The 21,500-nt window shown below is 51.3% G+C and overlaps 1 protein-coding gene across 1 annotated transcript; it reads left to right on the top strand.

The window, feature by feature from the left end:
- The first annotated feature begins 1,023 nt into the window (after nt 1–1,023).
- Nucleotides 1,024–21,370, top strand: NEMF (nuclear export mediator factor). The gene is given in 34 exon segments (XM_030949650.1): nt 1,024–1,199; nt 2,288–2,356; nt 2,713–2,815; nt 4,265–4,390; nt 5,083–5,231; nt 5,995–6,062; nt 7,697–7,783; nt 8,477–8,553; nt 8,969–9,039; nt 9,120–9,195; nt 10,399–10,461; nt 10,673–10,750; nt 11,018–11,226; nt 11,646–11,831; nt 12,120–12,183; nt 12,635–12,723; nt 13,314–13,417; nt 14,156–14,218; nt 14,339–14,451; nt 15,328–15,385; nt 15,715–15,773; nt 16,195–16,315; nt 16,679–17,009; nt 17,503–17,545; nt 17,629–17,678; nt 18,153–18,306; nt 18,562–18,639; nt 18,712–18,906; nt 19,536–19,568; nt 20,210–20,316; nt 20,392–20,435; nt 20,530–20,597; nt 20,599–20,610; nt 21,143–21,370. Coding segments are annotated over 34 exon segments (3,285 nt in total). The 5' UTR covers nt 1,024–1,140; the 3' UTR covers nt 21,221–21,370.
- The last annotated feature ends 130 nt before the right edge of the window (nt 21,371–21,500 follow it).

The raw sequence follows: 21,500 nt of genomic DNA on the forward strand, positions 1-21,500 counted from the left end.
CAGGAGCAGCGAGGGGCGGGTCGGGGGCGGCTCCACACAAACCGTACCGCTGTCGGAGCGGGCTGCGAGCGCCGGGCGCGGTGGCGCGTGCCTGTAATCCCAGCTGCCGGGGAGGCTGAGCCCGACGGATCGCTTGAGCCCAGGAGTTCTGGGCTGCCGTGCGCTGTGCCGAGCGGGCGTCCAAGCTAAGGCCGCCATCAATATGGTGACCCGCGGGGAGCTGCGGGACACCAGGTTGACTAAGGAGGGGTGAACCGGCCCAGGTCGGAGACGGAGCAGGTCAAAGCTCCCGTGGCGGTCAGTAGCGGGATCGCGCCTGTGAATAGCCACGCCAGCGTAGCCTGGGCAATACAGAGACACGCGGGCTCCCCTTTTGCCCCACAGCGCTAACGACAAACCCCAAACCCCCCTAAAAACCCCCTTTTTGCCCCAAATACCCACTCGCAAACACCGCCTCCTACTGGACAAACACCGCAACAACCCCGCGCCGCTCAATCACTAAATTCACAGCTCCAAGCAAATTTTGAAGCCAAATCCGCCCTGAAATAATAAATGTCGATAAACACTCATTAAAGGGGTTCCGCAGATCCCTTTGCTGCCCGACACGGGCACAGGTGGGCTCCTTTGCCTTGTTCAGCACAGAGGGACGCGAGCCCTTTCGTGCCCCCCTCACTCCGGACCCTTTTCCCACACACGGGACCCTCTCGCGCCCCTTTCTGTCCCCCTTTCGCCGCCCTCTCCTGGGGCCCGTTAGTCATACACGGACCCTTTTTTGTCACCGCCAGAGTCTTTTTTGTCACTCCCGCAGTCCTTTTTGTCATTCCTGGACCCGTTTCTGTCACTCCCGGACCCTTTTCTGCCACCGCCGCGCCCCGCTCGCCGCCCGTCCCCTCAGCGCCCCCGCGCTCACAGCGCCTCCTGCTGGTCGCGCGCGGCACCGCCCCGCTTGGTTCGGCAGCTGCGCGGCCGCGGAGCGCTGGGGATTGGCAGCGGGCGCGACCCGTAGCGCCTGTGGGCGCAGGCGCGGGGCGGCCGCGGAGCGCCGGGAGCTGTGAGGGGACCGGGAGCTGTGAGGGGACCGGGAGCTGTGAGGGGCCGGAGCCGCGATCCCTGTGGGTCTCGGCGGGCGGCGCCGCCGCCATGAAGTCCCGCTTCAGCACCGTCGACATCCGCGCGGTGCTCTCCGAGCTGCGGCAGAGGTACCGGCACTCCCCGCCCGTGCGGCTCCGAGGAGTGGGGCCCGGCCCGGTGGGACCTGGTCCTGCCCCGGGTCCCGGTCCTGGTTCTGATTCTGGTTCTGGTTTTGTTTCTGTCCCCTCTCCTTCTTCTGGCCGTGGTCCTGGTCCCGGCCGTAGTCTCAGGGCTGTGGGGGCTCTGCTCCTCCGTCGTGTCCCGCTGTCACAGCTCTGCCCCTCAGCACAGAACCCCCTCAGCCCCTCCGCCATCCCATCCCGTCCCGTCCCGTCCCGTCCCACCCCACCCCTACCATGGTCAGGGACACCTCCCACTGCCCCAGGCTGCTCCACGCCCCAATGTCCAGCCTGGCCTTGGGCACTGCCAGGGATCCAGGGGCAGCCACAGCTGCTCTGGCAATTCCAGCCCAGCCAGGAATTCCCAATTCCCAATCTCCCACCCATCCCTGCCCTCTGGCACTGGGAGCCATTCCCTGGCTCCTGTCCCTCCATCCCTTGTCCCCAGTCCCTCTCCAGCTCTCCTGGAGCCCCTTCAGATGCCCTGCCAGGGGCTCTGAGCTCTCCCTGGAGCTTCTCCTCTCCAGGGGAACATTCTCAGTTTCCCATTTGAGAAACTCCTGACACATTCCTGGTGTCCAGCCCCACTCTGAAGGGACTGACTGACACCCCCAGGCCAGTTCAGTGCTCATACTGGGATTACTGGTGCTGGCCAGGAGCTCCAGTATCACCAGTTCATTTTACATCCCTGCCACAAAGAGGAGCAGGGGCAGGAACTGGCAACTTTCTCCATTTTATCCATTGATATAAATTTCTCCATCTAATTTTCTTCCTCTCTTAACTGCTGTGTCTTAAGAGCAGTTTCTCCATCTCTCCATGGTTGTTGCTTCCAGCTCATTCCATTAATCTTCCTTTGCTGCCCTTTTGGTTACTCCTTGGTAATTTATCATAACTTGGTAATTTACATAACTTGATAATTTATATAACTTGGTAATTTATCATAACTTGCCCTTCTCTCTACTTTAACTACCACTGGGATTTTTCCAGCCAGTTGTGTTTTGGGTTCTCCGGAGCATTCCTTGTTTTCCTTTTGGCAGCTTGCTGGGAATGAGAGTGAACAATGTTTATGATGTGGATAACAAGACCTATCTCATTCGCCTGCAAAAGTAAGAGCTTTCAATGGCTGTACTTACAAATTCTTTAGGAATGCTGTGTGAACATTTTTTTTAAATTGTCTGCAGTAATTTCTGACTTGTTTCCAGTGAAATTCTGCTGGTTTTTTGGTAAAATGCAGTAATTTTTACCCAAAAAGTTCTTGGGAAATGGGGAATTCTGCAGAAACCCCTGTGCAGATGGGTGGTGGTGGGGTGGCTGCTCCTGAGCCAGTGGGATCCCAGAATGTCCTCGTTTGGAGGGGGTGCTGGGGGTTTTGGGGTGCAGCTGGGGGGTTTGGGATACAGCTGGAGGTTTTTGGGGTGCAGCTGGGGGATTTTGGGGTGTGCCTGCTCTGTTTTTCCCCCAGGCCAGAGTGCAAGGCCACGCTGCTGCTGGAGTCGGGGATCCGTATCCACCTGACGGAGTTTGAGTGGCCAAAGAACATGATGCCATCCAGCTTTGCCATGAAGGTGAGCTCTGCAGGGCTTGGGTTTTAGAAAGTGTCTGCACATCTGGAAGGAGTGCTCACCTTCCGTCCTTGGAGGCAGGAAAGCAGGGAAGGGTTATCCCAGTGAATCCTGGTCCTGCAGGTGGCTGAGGACAAGGGAAGAGCAAACGTGGGCTTGGGGTCACATCACTGTGTTCAGTGCCTGAAAGAGTGAATATTTAAATTGATAAAAACTTTTCATAAACTTTATTTATAAATTCCTTCTGGAATGTTGCTCCAGTAAAATCCTTGTCATTCCAGTTGGATTGTGTGAATTTTTAGTTGCTGGATGCAGCACCCTGTGCTCCAGAGTTCTCTGTTCAGTCTGCTGAGCTCTGGGGTTCAGGCCTTGCTCCAGGCTCTTAGGCTGGGCTCCTGCAGGTGGATCCATGGGGATACAGCCTGGGATGACTCCCATGGATCTGTTTAACCTCTGGGTGCAGCCAGAAGTGTCTCAGCAGAGATTTCCAGGAAGGCTTTCCACAGCAGAGATGGATGCAGGGATAATCCCCATTTTCTTTACAAATAAACTCTTAGAATTTGAACCAGCTGCTCCCTCGAGCTAAACAAACAACATGGAAAAAATATCTTAATGTTAAGATTTGGGCTCAATTATATTTATAATTATAAAAATGAAGGTGTTACTTTGGTGAGCACCAACATTTTCGCTCTTGTGGTATTTGAGTGAAATGGGAAGTGGTTGGTGCCACAGGAGGGCTCTATAGCCAAGCCATTCCCAGGTTTTTTCAGATGTTTCCCAGACATTTTCCCCACCCCTGTGATGCTGCAGAGGCTGCCTAGAGCAGAGGCTGGACAGAGTTAAAGGATGAAGGGGAGTATTTATTGAAAGGCCTTCAAAGGGCACACCCTGGGCATGCAGGAGTCCTGCAGGGGCCACACCCAGGTGAGACAGCAATCACGGGGTTTTCAGACAGATGAAAGTTTGGTCCATTTGCATATCAGAGGTTAATTGTCCAATTATAACTTCAGGTAATGAAGTCACTTACTCCAGGTTTGCCCCCTGTCCTGGTTTAGGGCAAATCTGGGACAGAACCTCCCCAAGGTTTCTCTAGAAAGCAGATTCAATTGCAGATTCAAAAAGGAGATTCGATTCAACCCAAGTGGTTCAGGAAAAATACTTCCTTGGAGAAAACTGGAAAAAGCTGTTTATTTCACAGGCAAAGCATTCACCTGCACAAAAAAAAGAACAATATCAAACAACAAAATAATTCACTGGTTGTTATTAATTCACTGTTGGTTACATTTTTCGAGCTCTGAGCCAGTGAGGCGTGCTTGAGTTTCAGGCCTAGAGAGGAATTATTTTATCTGCATAAAACAGGAGGGAACAGCAGCTGACAGAGTTTTAGAGTTCCCCCCTGAGGCAGCCCTGATTTGAAAAGCATAAAAGCTCCAAGCTGAGCCTCCCCTGCAGTGCCGGAAGCACCTGAGGACGCGGCGCCTGGTGAGCGTGCGGCAGCTGGGCGTGGATCGCATCGTGGACCTGCAGTTCGGCAGCGAGCAGGCTGCCTACCACCTGATCCTGGAGCTCTATGACAGGGTGAGCCAGCCTGCTCTCGGCCTCTCTGGGCTCAGGAGTCTTCTGTTCTGGTTCTCAAGGTTATTTTCTGTTGTCTGTAACGTTCTTTCCCTGGCCTGCTGAGGTCCGTTCAGCAGGTCAGTCAGTGGCACGCTCCCCGCCCTTTGGGTGGTGTTGTCTTTTTATACTAAAAACTACTGAAAACTACTACTTTTTATACTAAAACGACTACTTTTTATACTAAAACTACTACTTTTTATACTAAAACTACTACTTTTTATACTAAAAACTAGGTGTACTTTATTTGCAATAATTTCCCAATACCTATGACCTATGTCAGACAGTCTGTCTCTACCCTAAACCAATCCAGAAGTGCCACCATCACCCAGAAGATGGAGGCTAGGAAGAAGGAGAAAGGACAAGGCACACCCAAATTCCTCCGTCTTGGAACCCCGATCCCCCATTCTAAAAACCCAAAAAATGTACTTCTCACTCTGTGACAAACTAACTATCAATCCACTTAAAACTTTGGTGGCTTGTAAATCTTTATATAAGGTTGGTAATTTTTTCCAAGGGCTAAATCAAAGGCACGGAGGTCTGGGGCTCGAGTCCTCCAGGGCAGCCAGAGGAATGTGCTGGGTTCCCACAGGCTGCCAGTGTCCCCTGGGGCAGGGACACCGTGCTGGCCTCGCTCAGGGTCCCTGTGCTCACAGGGCAACGTCGTCCTCACTGACCACGAGTACCTGATCCTCAACATCCTGAGGTTCCGCACTGACGGCGCCGACGACGTCCGGTTCGCTGTGAGGGAGCGGTACCCGGTGGAGAGCGCCAAAGCTGCCGTGCCCCTGCCCACCTTGGACAGGTAATTCCAATTACTGTTGGAATCTGAAATGCAGGGAATTCTCAGAGCTTTGGGCCTGTAAGGCAAAGTTTAGAATTAAACCCAGGATTTGATCTGAGACCTTGGAAAAGGCTTCCAAACTGAGGTGCTGGAAGTGAGAATGTGGATTTGTAGCAGAGACACATTAAGAAGAAGAAAGTTTAGAGTTTTAGAGTTTAAGATAGAGAAATAAAAGTAGTTCCAGAGGTAAACAAGGAGTTTAGAATGCAGCACTGTGGGTTTGTGTGCCATAACATGAGTGGCTAAGAAAGCTCTCACTGTAGCATGGGTCCATGAGATGAAATATTTAAGGATTGGGTTAAAAACATAAATATCCTTGTTGGCTGTGTATTATTGGTCAATAAATCCTTAAAAAGTCTTGTAACTGAGGGTCTTGTGACCTTCTGAGCCATGCAGTGAAGATGTGAGCCCAACTCAGCCTTCCTGTTGATGTAGAAGATAAGAAAATAAACAGCATCATCTGAAAAACTCAGAGGTCCCATCCCTAACTCATTCAAAACTCCTTCAGAAGTCCCCATGAATTTCAGAGCTCATAAGTGGTGTATTTATTGGGACAAACCCAGATTTGTCAGAGCTGTGAAAATCTTTGGGTAGTTTATTCCAGGCCATTTTTAATTTCATTTTTTAAAGGCTGGAAATGTTTTGTAGCTTCTAAGCAATGCAGTGTTGTTTTAAAACACATTATTCTTTGGAATTGCAACTTTTTGTTTTCTCCTTCCTGCAGGTTAACTGAAATCATATCAAATGCACCCAAAGGGGAGCAGCTGAAGAGGGTTCTCAACCCACTCCTTCGTAAGTGATTTGCCTTTGTCAGGAGATGCAGTGAGGTCACTCAGTGTGTGCTCTGTCATGCTGGAAAATTGGAATAACTGTCTCAGTTTGGAAAGCCAGGAGTCTGCTAAGGAAGGCAGGAGTCTCCCTGAAATGGAGAATGTGACCCCCCCCCCCCGCCCCCAGTTGCTATAAATTTTAAATTAAGGGGCTCTCAGGCAAAAATATGGGAGCAGGAATAACAGTTCTTTAATAGGGAAGAAAATAAAAGGATAAAATAAACAATGCAGTGAACTAAACCAACACTGCCAGAGTCAGAACCCAAGCTGACACCCTGTGGGTCAGGGTGCTGGCAGCAGTGCCATTGGAATTGTGGCTCAGCCCTCCTGCAGTGCCAGGGGTGGTTCTGCTGGAGCAGGGATCCTGGAGAAGGGTGCAGTCTCTGCCTCTGAAGATCCAGGGGAAGGAGAGGCAGCTGCTGTTCCTCTGGGAAATCCAGTGGAGAAGCCGTGCTGGTGTTCCAGAATCTCCAGATTATATCCAGGTAGGAATGCTTGGCTCCTCCCTCTGGGCTCACATCTCCCAGTGGGAGGCTGTAGTTCTTATCAGCCATGCAGGGACATTCCATGGCTGTTATCAGCAGGTGTCTCCCTGAGGGAGGAGTGGGTGTGGAAGAGATAAGGAAAACAGAAGATAACTGCCATACAGCTGGCAAATAGAATACATCTTGCCTTGCAATCTCAGACAATAACATATCACAGAACCCTGGAGTGGTTTGGATTGGGGTTTGGAACCTTAAATCCCATCTCATCCCTCCCCCTGCCTTGGGCAGGAACACCTTCCACCCTGCCAGGCTGCCTTGGGAAACAGGGATTTGGTGATTCCCAGGCATCTGCACATAGCTGAGCCTGCCCCTGGTGCAGCAGTGATGAGCCCTGGCAGTGGCTCTGCTGGAGCTCTGCCTTGGGGCATTTTGTACCATCCTGGTACCAGATAGGAGCTGTAAGTGCAAAGTTAGGTTTTCCTGAGCACAGAACCAAATTTGTCACGTTTGAGGTCATCAGAACAAAATTGTTTTTCCTCCTGACCTGCCAATGCTGCTCAAGCAGAGAATTTCCTGAGCTCAAGCTGAGAATTTCCAGCTCAAATCACACCTGAGCATGACTTTCCCCATCTCTTGATTTTCTTTTTCACCACCCTTTTCTCTCTCTTTCTCTACCCTGCTCTCTTAAATAATAATAATAAAACAATATTATAATAATAATAACAATAATAATAATAATAATAACAATGATGTTGTTGTTGTACAATTGCTCATTATTGTGCCCCACTGATCCCAGTTGTGCTGTACCATGCTGGAATTTGGTGTTTCTGATCCTGTCATGTAGGAAACCTTGGCCTCACCCGGTGTTACTGATCCAGTCACCAGGCACAGCTGCTCCTCTCTAAAATCCCCAGCATTTTTCCCTTTTTGGCAATTTTGGCTGTTCCTCACCCCCTCCTCCTCACACAGCCATCCCTCCTGCCCCTTCCCTGAGTTTTGGCACTTCTCCCTCTTCTCACACTCTTGTATCCAGTTTTGTTGAGTTTTTTTAAGGCAAATTGTGAATATTTTCTGTAGATGATCCTTCACTATTTCTTTTTTTTTTTCACAGCTTATGGGGCCACTCTCATTGAGCACTGCCTTATAGAAGCTGGATTTTCTGGAGCTGTCAAAGTAGATCAACATCTGGAAAAAAAAGGTGTAATATTTTAAAGGCTGGGCCACAAACATGGGGATTTTTATGTCTCTTTAGTGTTTTTTTTTCCCAAAGAGATGAGTGAACTTGTGGTTCTGACCATGTGGTTTTATTTTTTAATGTTTTTAGCTTGGGGACCATTCTTGTTTGCATTAAAACTCTTGATTTGTGCATCAATTGGAGATAAAATGTCAGATTGTTCCTGTAGTCTAAATAATTTTATACTGACACCACCTCACCCATGAGGTGAGTTCTGGTTGTTTGACAAGAAGAATTAACATCCAAGTCTTTATTTGTAGCAAACACTGGGGATTTGGTAAAGCAGCAGCTTTACATTTACTGGGAAATTAAAGATTTGGGTAATAAAATCAGAAAATATTTTCCTGCACTCTTATTTTCCTTGTGTGTTTTATATTTGCCATAACTCCAGAGGATTTTTTCCTTCCTACTCCATTATGGTGCAGTAAAAAAATAACTTCTCACAGCTTCTGGTTTATGCTTTACCTCTGCAGCTTTAATTTCATAAAGTGCTGGTATTTGTGGGGTCTTTTTTTTCTCCTGAAACTTGAATAATTATGTGCTAAAACGCATCTAAATACATTTTTATATCAAAAATTTCCCAGATGTAAACTTAGACTCTTGTTTAAGATGAGCAATAATTGCAGGGATGAAATATTTTTGCTGTTTTCACTTCAGAAAACCTTGAAAAGGTTCTTTCAGCTCTAGAGAAAGCAGAAGAATACATGGCCCTCACTGAGAACTTCAGTGGAAAGGTGGGTCTGGGTGGGTTATCAGGGATTTGGAATTGCAGAGTCAAACTGGCAAGCAGGGATTCCTCAGGAATTCCCAATTCCTGCTCTTCCCAGCTCTGGGTTTTATTCCTGGGTGTCAGGTGCTGATGTGGAATAAAAATTGCTTCTTTCCACAAGCTGGGCAGCAATGAAATAATGCACAGGCAGATTGTGTGAATGCTGGGAGATTTGCACTTGGGGTTTAATAGGTTCTGTAATAAATCCTGCACAGAAACTCTGCATTTATGGGATAGTCCTGGGGGCTGGAAGAAGTTCACTTCTTTTTCCACAAGGAATTGGAGCCAAACCAGTGGGTCAGGCACAAGGTTCCCTGCTGGAATTATTTGTTGATACCTAAACCTTTCCACAGACAAATGATATTTTTGTTTTCTTGCAGGGTTATGTTATCCAGAAAAGGGAGAAAAAGCCAAGTCTGGAACCAGACAAACCAGCAGAAGATATCTACACGTAAATATTTGAAGTATTCCTACTAGTCTGCATAACAGAAATTAGTTTTCAGGTGATAATATCAAATGTGTATTTTACAGATATGAGGAATTTCATCCTTTCTTGTTTTCTCAACATTCAAAATGTCCCTACTTGGAATTTGACTCATTCAATAAGGTACAGTGCATTTGCTGATGCTGTACTTAAGTGCTTGAATTGATTGCTGCTAAAAAGAGTAATTAAAACATCGTGCAGGGATTGTTAATGAAAGCAGAGACCTTGGAAGGGATGAATCATTTTATGGATGAATGTTTGGTGAGAAAAAGCCAATCCCAGCAGGGCCTTTGGGCTGCAGCTGGGCAGTGCTGGCTCCTGAGCTCAGATCTGCAGTGGGGGAGGTGGAAGCTCCAGTCAGAGAATCCCAAATGTTTTGTTCTGCAGAGCTGGAACCTGAGTTGTGCTGGAGTAACAGTTGTGGCAGAAATCACATTTACTCTTCTGTTCCTGCTCTGAAAGCCTCAGGCCTCTTATTTGGTGTTTCCTTGGGTATTGTCCTTTCTGCTCCTCCACTCATTAACATCTGGAGTCATTAATTGGCCTCTTGTTCTTGAGCTTGATCTCCAGAATTCCCACTCCACACTCCTGCCCTGCTTCCTGCCTCAATTTCTGTCATCTCCCTCACTGATCACAGAGCCCCAGAGTGGTTTGGGCTGGAAGGGACTCAGAACCCCCCCAGTGCCACCCCAGCCATGGCAGGGACACTCCCACTGCCCCAGGCTGCTCCAAGCCCAGTGTCCAACCTGGGATCCAGGGGCAGCCCCAGCTGCTCTGGCAATTCCAGCCCAGCCAGGAATTCCCAATTCCCAATCTCCCACCCATCCCTGCCCTCTGGCACTGGGAGCCATTCCCTGGTCCTGTCCCTCCATCCCTTGTCCCCAGTCCCTCTGATGATCTAAACAGCCCCAAACCTTCTTCACCTTGTGCTTTAAGCACAGCTGGAACACCAGGAGCAGTTTTTGGGCACTCTGGGTCTTTGTGCTTGTTTAACTGACCAGAGAAGCAGCAGGGATTCAGGGCAGGCAGATCTGGCTTTGCAACCATTTAATCTGAACCAAATCAGCTTCTTTTCCATCATTTCTTAGCAAAAAAAGGTGAGCCATTGCTTGGCCACTTTTTCCTTCTGTGTTTGCAGTGGGACTCAGCCCTGAGTGTCCTGCTGGACTCATTTAATGGGAAGGGAAATGGGGAAAGCTCCTGGAGGTTGTCTCAGCCTCTGTCACCTCTTTTAGTGCTTTGCAGCCTTTTCTCTGCAGGGCCCCTCCTGTTCCTGCCCTGAGTCAGGCCAGCCTGGGGATTCTCCAGCCTCACTCTCTCCTGCAGGCTACAGATGAGTTCTACTCCAAGCTGGAGGGGCAGAAGATTGATCTGAAGGCCTTGCAGCAGGTGAGTCCTGATCCATGTGGATGGCTCCCACATCTCCAGAGGCTTCTCTTGCTTCTTGCAGTGATTACCTGATGCCATTTGGCAAAGGCATCAGATAATCACTGCAAGATTAAATATAAATATAAATATAACCATAACATACCTATAAATAGAAATGTATTTTTAATATAAAGTATTTTTATTTATATTTTTGACATCTTGTATTTCAAAGGAAAAACAAGCATTGAAGAAACTTGAAAACGTCCGTAGGGACCATGAGCACAGACTGGAAGCTCTCCAGCAGGCTCAGGTAAGGCAGATTTTGGGTTTTAATTAAAAAAGTGCATAATCACACCACCAGGGGATGGTTTGGTTGGGAGGGAACTTCAGTCCCACCCAGCTGCAGGGGCAGGGACTCCTTCCACCACCCCAGGGCTTGGCAGCACCGGGGTTGGATCTTCTCCCGTGCCACCCCTTCAATCCATCCTTGCATTTCTTCACCACTGCTTCCATTTCTCTAACACCTCCTGCTGAGCACGTGCTTGGCTGCACTGCTCCAAGTTCCTCCTTTCCCAAGGAAGCTGATAAGCTGAAGGGGGAGCTGATAGAGATGAACCTGGAGGTGGTGGACAGGGCCATCCAGGTGGTGCGCAGCGCCCTGGCCAACCAGATCGACTGGAGCGAGATCGGCGCCATCGTCAAGGAGGCCCAGGCCCACGGCGACCCCGTGGCCACGGCAATCAAAGAGTTAAAGCTGCAGACAAACCACATCACCATGCTGCTGAGGTGAGTGCACTGCAGCAGCAGCTCAGAGATTTAAAAATACCCCAAAATAGCTTTTCTGTACCCAGAAGTTTTGGTGTAAAAGTTGGGATGTGGCAAAGTAAATTAGTGAATTTTTGGTTATCTCGCTTTCAGAAGTGGCACTTTATAGAATAAACTTGCTTTCAGTCAGTTCCTTGGATTGGAAAAATTGGGCTTTTTATTTTCTGCTTTTGTTTTCTTTTTTCCCCCCAAATTTGGCTGACTCCAGGACAAAAAAGGGTTGGCACACGAAGCTTCCTGTGTCTCCAATTGTGAATGGTTTAGAGGCTCCTTGGGCCATTTCTAAACCTCTGAGAGAATGAAATTAAGAGCACATTGCACCAAGGATTAAAAATTAACCAGTTCTCTTATCTCAGTTTTATGGTCTCATGTGTTTTTAGGAACCCCTATGTGTTATCTGAAGAGGAAGAGGAGGAGGATGATGCTGACATAGAGAAGGAAGAAACAGAAGAACCAAAGGGAAAAAAGAAAAAGAATAAAACCAAACAGTTGAAGAAACCTCAGAAAAACAAACCCTTATTGATTGATGTTGATCTCAATTTGTCTGCCTATGCCAATGCCAAAAAGTAAGATTTTTCAGTAAATATTTAGTGTGTTTTTGTAGGATCAATTTCTCTGGGTGTGCAGGAGGAAGGGTTTTGGGATATCTTGTTAAAAATAAGAGTTAAAAGTTGAAACAGCAGCTTGTCCTGAGCTCTGGGATGGGAATTCCCTGGTGCAGAGCAGCTGCTCTGTGGCTCCCACAGGTTGAATTTTCCAGTTCTGCCCATGGAACAAAAGGCAGAGGCCTGGGATGAGTGGGGGGATGAAGGAGTGGATCTGCTGGGATTTCAGAACACACTTGTCTTTCACAGGTACTATGATCACAAAAGACATGCAGCCAAGAAAACCCAGAAGACAGTGGAAGCTGCAGAAAAGGTTTTTTTTCTCTTGTATTTTAGAAGATATTTAAAAGGAAAATCCCTGCTACTCCTCAGTGGGAAATCCTGAGCTGATCTGAGCAGCCCTAAAACAAAACATGACAGGGAAAATCAATCACCCAGAGTTGTTTTATTCTTGGCATTTGGAGCTCAGTGGAGGATTGCAGATCCCTGATGGAGCCTCCTTTTCCAGTAGCATTGGGAACACTCAGAGCAGGTGGAGGCACTGACAGACCTGGACTTAGAGGGGAAAATCAGTGGAAATCCTTCCAGTCCAGTCCTCCCTGATCATTTCAGGGAGCAGCTCTCCAGGGTGGGGGTTTAAGAGCAGGGCTGGGTGGAGCCTGCACTGTGATCAAGTCCAGGCCACTTCCTCCCAACGTTCCCAGTGTTCAGTGGGGAATTCTGTGATTCCTGCTGGATGCTGATGGTGCTTTCTGTCCAAACAGGCTTTTAAATCAGCTGAGAAGAAGACAAAGCAAACCCTGAGGGAAGTTCAGACTGTCACCACCATCCAGAAGGCCAGAAAGGTCTATTGGCAAGTACAGCTCCATTGTCCTTCTCCCATGTGTCAGGATGGATCTTCCCTGGCTTAGGAGTGCAGCTCCTTGGGATTTCTGAGCTCTGCACTTTGCATGGAGTCTCCTTAAAGAGTCAGAGAATCCCAGAATGGTTCCCAGGGACAGCAGCCCAGAGCAGCTGTGGCTGCCACGTCCCTGGAAGTGTCCAAGGCCAGGCTGGATGGGGCTTGGAGCAGCCTGGGACACTGGAAGGTGTTGTCCAGGGGAATTAGATGATCTTTAAGGTCCCTTCCAAACCAGACCATTCTGGGCTTCTGTGCTTTAAAAAGCAACAAACAAATGAAACCAAATCTCAAAGATTTTAATTATTAAAATAAAAATAAACAGTAGGACTGTGCTTCTTGTTCCATCTCCAAATCTCCCTGCCAGGAATGCTGTAGTTGTCCCATGCCTTGTTTTTATGTCCCAGGCCTGTGGATGGAAGTAAAAAGATTTTCAGTCTCATGAATTGTAGGTGCTGAGGTGGATATTCTGAGTTTGGTATCAAAACCCACCTGTGCAATGTCCTGTTAGTTACTGACACTGTGGATTTGCTGGAATTTGGCAGGTTTGAGAAGTTCCTGTGGTTCATCAGCTCTGAGAATTACCTGGTGATTGCTGGCAGGGATCAGCAGCAGAACGAGCTGATCGTGAAGCGCTACCTCAAACCAGGTGAGCCCACGGAGGCCATGTGGGGCTTTTGTCCTCTTTCCCACTTCTGTCAGTGTCCAGGAGTGACAGGGGAAGGTCCCTCTGCTTTCTCCTTGAGCTGGGCCTTGGATCCAAGGGAATTTTGGTGGTGGGAGTTCCTCTGGTGCCACGGGGCGAGAGCAGCTTGGATGGGCTCCCCTCAGGAGCAGAGGAGCTGATTCTCCCTGGGACAGGGATGGGCTGCAAGGCTTCTGTGGGGTGGTGTTCACAGGGGTCCCAGGACGAGGGAAGAGATGAGAACCTTGACTCCATGTTTCAGAAGGCTGATTTATTATTTTATGATAGATATTATATTAAAAGAAAATGCTATATTAAAACTATACTAGAAGAATAGAAGAAAGGATTCATCAGAAGGCTTGCAAGGAATGGAAAGGAATGATAATAAAATCTTGTGACTGACCAGAGAGTCTGAGACAGCTGACTGTGATTGGCCATTAATTAGAAACAACCCCATGAGACCAATCACAGATGCACCTGTTGCATTCCACAGCAGCAGATAATTATTGCTTTTCTTTTCCTCTGAGGCTTCTCAGCTTCTCAGGAGAAAAATCCTGGCAAAGGGATTTTTCAGAAAATATCGTGGCTACACTTCTGTGTCCCCACCCTGCCCCTTGCAGCCAGACCAGGCATTTCCATCTGACAGGAGAGATTCCCTGGCTGCAGGGATGTGTGGGTCTGAGGGCACTCTCTGTTTCCCAGGGGACATCTACGTGCACGCAGATCTGCACGGAGCCACCAGCTGCGTCATCAAGAACCCTTCAGGTACCTGTGGAGCCCTGGGGACAGGAGCTGGCAGTGCCTCCCCTTGGGATGGGGATCAGTCCTTGCTGGGAGGCTGCCAGGCTGGCTCAGGGCAGGATCTGAAGGCTCTGGGTGTTGCAGGTGAGCCCGTCCCGCCGCGGACGCTGACGGAGGCGGGGACCATGGCCCTGTGCTACAGCGCTGCCTGGGACGCCCGCGTGGTCACCAGCGCCTGGTGGGTGTCCCACAGCCAGGTGAGCACTGCAGGCACAGAGCCCAGGGGGCTGGCAGGGGACCCCAGACACGAGCCCATGGCTGGGGGTCAGACTTCTGTGTGAGGGTGTGGAGATCACACCAAAGCTGTGGTGGTTTTGTTCATGCCTCAGGTTCAGCTTTTCTGTTTTCACATTCTGTGCTGCTTCAGTGTGTGGGTCTGGGCTCCATATCAGGGCATGGTTCTGATCATGTGCAGTTCTGAGCTCTGAGCACAGAGCAGGGAGACAAAACAATTCCTGCTCCAGCTGGGCACCAAGGACAAATGACCCAAATCTCAGCCCAAGAGCACAAACACCGTGGGCTGGAGAGAGAAAAACAAGCAGGGTGGGACTGCCGGGGCTAAAGCTGGAATGGGACAATGAACTGCAAGGTGCAAATGGAGCAGAACTGATCCCAGGGACAGACCCTGTGCCCGGCCGTGCATTTTGGGGCCATTTTGGTTCATCTTGGGTGCAGCCCTGGCTGGGCTCTGGTGCTGCCCAAGGTGGATCCATGGAGGAGATGCTTTGAATAAATCCCTGCTTTATTCTGGAACTCCATCCAGCCTCTGCTCTAGGGCAGCCTGCACAAGGCATCACTATTCCCTGAATGCTCTTGAGTAGACCCTGGGTTTGTTTCCTGAGTTACTCACCCAGGACTCCTAAAACTCAGTGCTGGTGGGGTGTGATTGGATTGGAACATCCCTTAGGAAAATTCCCTGCAAAGGAGAGGAAGAGCCCCTTGGATATGGAGCCCTGCAGAGCTGTCCCAGGAGTTCAGCTCCTGTTGAGCCAGTCTTTCTCTTGGTGCTGTTGTCACCTGATGTTGGCCTTCTGTCACAGGGATTTTTTACAGTTTTTGTGGTTTTCTTTTAGGTTTCTAAAACTGCCCCCACAGGAGAATATCTCACCACTGGCAGCTTCATGATCCGAGGTGAGGCACAGGGGAGCAGTGGCAGTGGGATGTTTTCTCAAAGGTGCTGGGCTGTCCTGCAGTGGCAGCAGATCCCACTCTTCTCCCAGAAATCTGTTGGGAATGGCTCAGTCTGAATATCAGGCAGCTGCAGCAGCAGTTTGAGCTGAGCCCTGGGCAGAAGTTCATTAACTCAGCTGCTTTTGAGCTCTCCTGTTCTCATCCCAGAGATAAAAAAGCCCCAGTGTAATTTTTGGTAGCCTAAAGCCTCTAATAAAAATGAATTTTGGAAGTACATCCTGCAGCGTGGCTGCTAAACCCCCTCATGAGACTCTCCCTTTGTTTTTCAGGGAAAAAGAATTTCCTTCCACCTTCCTATCTGATGATGGGCTTCAGCTTCTTGTTTAAGGTACAGCTTTTCCCATGCAGCCCCTGCTGGCTTTTGTAATTTGCTTTGAGCTGCAGGAGGTTTATTTTCTGCATCTTGCTTATCAGTGTATTCCAAATTACTTCTTTTCCCACTGGGAAAAATCCCATAAAGAGCTTCTTGCTGATAATGGCTCTGGGCTGAGATGGAAATGGAAGCAGTGTGCTCTGTGTGCATTCCAGACAGACTCTGCACCTTCCTGCCTCTGCCAGGCCTGCTCTCCCAGCTCTCTTTGGAATCTGAACATTTCTGGGTGCCACCCTGACTTGTGGGCTTGGCACACTTGGGTCTGGTTTCATTTTCCTGCCTTTTGATGGCAGGAAGTGTTAAAGAGGGAAGGAAAAGCTGAGCGAGGTGGTGTGTGAGCATTGCCAGGCCTGACCCAGAGGCTCCTCATTTCCAGGTGGATGAGAGCTGTGTGTGGAGGCACCGTGAGGACAGGAAGGTCAAGGTCCAGGATGAGGAGCTGGACACGGTTTCCAGCAGTGCCAGTGAGCTGGTGGCTGAGGAGGTGGAGCTCTTAGGTACAGGGGGACACTGGGGAGCTGCTAGGGGTCCCTCAGGATCTGGGGGATCCCAGTTTGGGTCACTGGTAGGACAAAGGGGAATGGTCTCACACTGACACAGGGCAGGGATGGATGGGATATTGGGGTGGAGTTCCTGGCTGGGAGGGTGGTGGGGCCCTGGCACAGGGTGCCCAGAGCAGCTGTGGCTGCCCCTGGATCCCTGGCAGTGCTCAAGGCCAGGCTGGACAGGGCTTGGAGCACCTGGGACAGTGGGAGGTGTGGGTGGCACTGGATGGGCTTTAATGTCCCTTCCAACCCAAACCATGCTGGGATGATGGATCAGTTTGGTGTTCCTGTGTTTTCCTGCCCTGGGTGCCTCAGACGGAGGAGACAGCAGCAGTGAGGAGGAAAAAGCTGAGGCTGAGGCAGCTCCAGGGGCTGAGGAAGCTGCAGAAGGTGAGGAAGCTCCAGAGGATGTGGAAGCTCCAGAGGGTGAGGAAGCTGCAGAGGATGTGGAAGCCACAGCTGAGAGCACCCACGAGGAGGGCAGTGCTGAGCAGGGAGGAGGGAACACTCCTGCTCCAGAGGCTGACTCCGAGGAGGACGATGGAGAGTCTGAGGAGGAACATCCAGAGCCCAAGAGGGAAGTGAAGGAGGAAGAGGTGAATTATCCAGACACCACCATCGATCTGTCACATCTTCAGCCCCAGAGGTGAGAGAGGCAGCAGCTGGGGCACCTGAGGGTCTCCTAAAACACTGCCAGGACAGGGCTGGGATGTGTTGCCATTCCTTCCTTCCATGCTCAGCAGTGGGAATGCTGAGAAGCTGAGCCCTGAGCTGCCTCTGCTCTGCTCAGGCTGTGGATGAGCTCAGCTCCCTGCAGTCCCTGGGACTCCTTGGAGGCTGCAGGGAGCAGGGATTGGGTGGGTGCTCATGGGAAGCTGCACCTTGGGGCTCCCTCGGTGGCCAGGCTGTTTGTTACTTGTGTGAGAGGGGAGCCGGCAGAGAGCCAAGATTCTCTTCTAAAGTGAATCCCAGTGTTCTGCCTTTTCCAGTCACCAAAGCTGGGGTTGCCAAGCTCTGGAAAAGCTGAAAGTTAGAGCCAGGCTGCTGAAGTCTGGGCTGTGGTTGGTGTGTCCTGGTTGGTGTGTCCATGGTGAGCTGCCCTGCATCTGCTGATGAGCTCCTTTTGCATCTCCCCACAGATCCCTGCAGAAAATCATCCCCAAAGAGGAAGAGCCCAGCTTGGTAAGGTCCCAGCTGCCGTGGGTGGCCCAGAGCAGTGGGAGCTGCTGGGCAGGATCTGCCCTGAACTGCCTTTGCCTCCTCAGGGTGACAGCAGGGCCCAGGGCCGGAGGCATCTCTCTGCCAAGGAGAGGAGGTGAGAGCCAGTGGCTGTTGCAGGGAATCCCAGCATGGTTTGGCTTGGAAGGGGCCTTAAAGCCCATCCCATTCCACCCCTGCCATGGCAGGGACACCTCCCACTGGCCCAGCCTGCTCCAAGCTCTGTCCAGCCTGGCCTTGGTCTCTGCCAGGGATCCAGGGGCAGCCCCAGCTGCTCTGGGGAAATGCTTCTTCCCCATTCCCTCCCCATGCCCTGGGCACATCTGGACCCACTCCAGTCCCTGCCCATCGTCCATCCTGCATTTCCAGGGGAGCTGCTGCTCCTGGCCTTTGGCAGTGCTGGCTGGGAACAGTTTTGCTGCTGGGCTGGAGAGGTTTTTCTGAGGAGGGGCTGTGTGCAGTGTTGCTCTGGGTCCCTGTGGCAGGGAAGCAGGCTGGGAATGCTATCAGAGAGCAGCAGCCTCTCCTCTCCCATCACAACAAATGAGGGTGTTGGGATTGTTCTCCTTAGGGAAATGAAGAAAAAGAAGCAGCAGAACAACTCTGAGAGCTCGGAGCTGTCTGAAGAGAAGCAGAAGGAGGCAGAGACAGAGACCCAACCTGTGGCTGCTCCCAGCTGCCCCAAGGCAGCTCCAGCCCCTCAGCCCATCAAGAGGGGCCAGAAGGTGGGCAGGGACCAGGGGCCATGGAAACAGGGACAGTAATGCCAGGTGTCCCAGACACCCGTGGCTGCCTGGTGGTGCTTTGAGGGGTCTCAGCTGATGGTGCTGGGGGTTGGCACAGAGCTCACTGGAACCAGTGCCTTGCTTACTGCTGACCTGCTCTGAAAGTTTGGGATACTGGGAAGGAAGGAGCATCTGTGGTTGCAATACTCTGCTAAGATTTGTCATTTCTGAAGCTGTTGGTGTTTCCTCCTGCAGAGTAAAATGAAGAAGATGAAGGAGAAGTACAGGGACCAGGACGAGGAGGACAGGGAGCTCATCATGAAGCTGCTGGGGGTGAGGAGGGAGCTCTGCCTTCCCCGGGGTGGGGGCTCTGCTCACCAGCCCTGACCAGCTGTGTCACCACAGTCTGCAGGCTCCAGCAGGGAGGACAAAGGGAAAAAAGGGAAGAAGGGGAAGACGAAAGAAGAGGCAGCAAAGAAGCAGCAGCAGAAACCCAAACCCCAGCGTCGTGCAGCAGGAGGGGGCAAGGAGAGCCTGCCAGCAGGAACTGTGCTGCACGAGGCACAGGAGCCAGGCCTGGATGAGCTGCAGGAGGACAAGGTGAGGAGGGGGATGGGAAGTGGGATGGTGGAGCAGGAGGATGGGAAGGTGAGGAACAGGGTGAGAAGGTGAGCAGCTCTCTCCTCTCCTCACCTGCCCATGTGTCTGTCCTGGCTCTGTGCAGCTCTCCCACCCGGGAGGCTGAGCAGCTCCCCTTGGATTTTGGGCACTGTGGAGAGCTCTGTGTCTGCTGCCAGGGCTCAGGGAGCCCACAGGATTCCCAGAGCAGCCCAAAGCCCTGCAGCAATCCCTGTGCTCATCCTGTTGCCAGCTCAGGCAGAACTGGGGCTCGGAGCAGTCCCGAGGCTCGGGTTCACCCAGCACCTCCCCCTCAGCTGGGCGTGCCCCAGCTCCCAGCCCTGCTGCTGGGATTTGCTATCTCTGAGCCCCATCTCCCATCCCAGCTCGGCGTGTGCCAGGCAAACGAGAGGTTGGAAAGAAACCTCCACCCTCCCACCCACGGCAGTGCAGTGCTGCTCTCACCTTGGTTGTGAAACCAGCTCAGTTCTCTTTGCAGGGACAATGGGGCTTTCTGGGGCTGCTCCTTAAAGAATTTCTTGGGGCCAGGGGAGGCAGGAGCAGCTCTGTGGTTTCTGCAGGCCTGATGTGTTCTCTGTTTGTGTGTGCAGGAGGAGCAGGACCAGGAGCAGCCAGGACTGGAGGTGAATGCTCAGTTCTGTAAGGGCTGAGGTGGGGCTGTGCTCCTGCTGGGACTGGGACAGGGGGGAGCCCTCCAGGACTGTTTGAACCCACTTTAATGGTATTTTTCAAAATTAACCTCCTTAAAATTAACCTCCATGCCTGCCCTGCTCATCTCCACATCCCCCATAAACCCAGAGCTGGCTCCATGGATGTTTGCCCTTGGTTTTTGCCTTGGTGGCTCTGGGCTGGAGAATCACACAGTGAGCAGTGCAGGTTCTCCTTTAGTTTGAAGTTTATTTACATATCAAATTGCTTCAAACTTTTCTGTAATTACTTTTGTGTAATTACAGGCTGTGGGTGTTGCCCAGGGCTGGGAATAAGTGAATTCCTTTAAGTCCTCCATGGAGGAGGATAAGGGTATCTGCTGTGGGAGCTTTGGGTGACCCTTGGCCCAAAACCAAGATCCAGCCAAGGATTTGATTTTAGTGATGAAACAGATCAGTCACAAATCCTGGCTTGGGAATTCTGTGCCGGTTCCATGCTCATGGAGCCATGGAAGGGTTTGGCTTGGCAGGGCCCTTCAAGGCTGCCTGTCCCCACCCCTGCCCCGTGGCTCCAGGAGGGCTGAGCACAGGTCCCAGTGGAGCTCTCTGTGTCCCAGGAGAGCCAGGCCCTGCTGGACTCCCTGACAGGGCAGCCCCACCCCGAGGACATCCTGCTCTTTGCTGTCCCCATCTGTGCTCCCTACACAGCCATGACCAACTACAAGTGAGTGGCAGCCCCTTCCTGGGAGGGCACGTGCTGAGTTTTTGTTTTACTGACAGAAGCCTTTCCTTTGGGCAGGTACAAAGTCAAGCTCACTCCGGGCACCCAGAAGAAGGGCAAAGGTACGGTGTGAGAGCCCCGAGTCCCCTCCTGGGCTCTGCCTGCTGCAGGCTGGGTGCTTTCCAGGCTGTTTCACTCTTCCCTGGGTTTTTCCAGCTGCCAAGATTGCATTGCACAATTTCATGCAGTCCAAGGAGGCCAGTGCCCGAGAGAAGGATCTGTTCCCGCAGCGTCAAGGTGAGCCCGGCCCTGCAGGGTCTCCAATGGCCACAGGAGCCATTTTGGGAGGAAATGCTGCCAGACTGAGGCTGCTGTTGGGTTTTGTTAGCAGTGGAGTTTGTCTGTACTCCTAGGGAAGGCCAGAGAGTCCTGCAGTGGTTTGGGGTGGAAAGGATCTTAAAAATCCATGGGCAGGGACACTTCCCACTGTCCCAGGCTGCTGCAGGCCCCATCCAGCCTGGCCTTGGACACTGCCCAGCCCCTCTGGGACAGCTCTGCTGCCCAGGCTGGGAGGGACCGTGAGAACCTGAGCCTCAGTGGGAGCACTGGGCCTTCTGTTCCTGCATTGTGTCACTGTCTGACAACAGCAGCATCTCCCAGGGAACCCTCTGGGTTTGGGAGTGGGAATTCCTGGAGCAGGGGCAGGAGCTGGCACTGGGACTTGAGGCTGGAGATGTCCTGGTGCTCCCAGGGCCAAGGACAGGATCATCCCAGTGCTCCAGAAAGGCTTTCCTGCTGTGGTCACCTTCTCCTCTCCCCTGTGCCCTAGGACACAGATCTGTCAAGAAATATTCCTGGGAAGGTCAAAGTGTCTGCACCTCACCTCCAGAACATGAAGAAGAAGTGATTCCATGCTGGGGCTCTGGCCCCACACCGGACCTGGGGCTGGGACAGACGGACACAGACCCACGACCAGGACTCAATCCCTACACCCAGGGCCTGCATTCCTGGTGGTTTAGCTGGACTCTGATACAAATGGCAGATAAATATGGAATTAAATTGCTGGCACTTGGTCAGGAATGTGCTCCCCTGCTGCTGCTTCTCTGTCCAAGCGCTGGGCAAAGGCTCTGGAGTTTGGGGCAGGAAAACTCCGGGGGGGTTCAGTTCCAGAGCCTCCAGGAGGGCAG

Source organism: Camarhynchus parvulus, chromosome 5 (assembly GCF_901933205.1).
Source record: "Camarhynchus parvulus chromosome 5, STF_HiC, whole genome shotgun sequence".
In the NCBI taxonomy this organism is placed as follows: domain Eukaryota; kingdom Metazoa; phylum Chordata; class Aves; order Passeriformes; family Thraupidae; genus Camarhynchus; species Camarhynchus parvulus.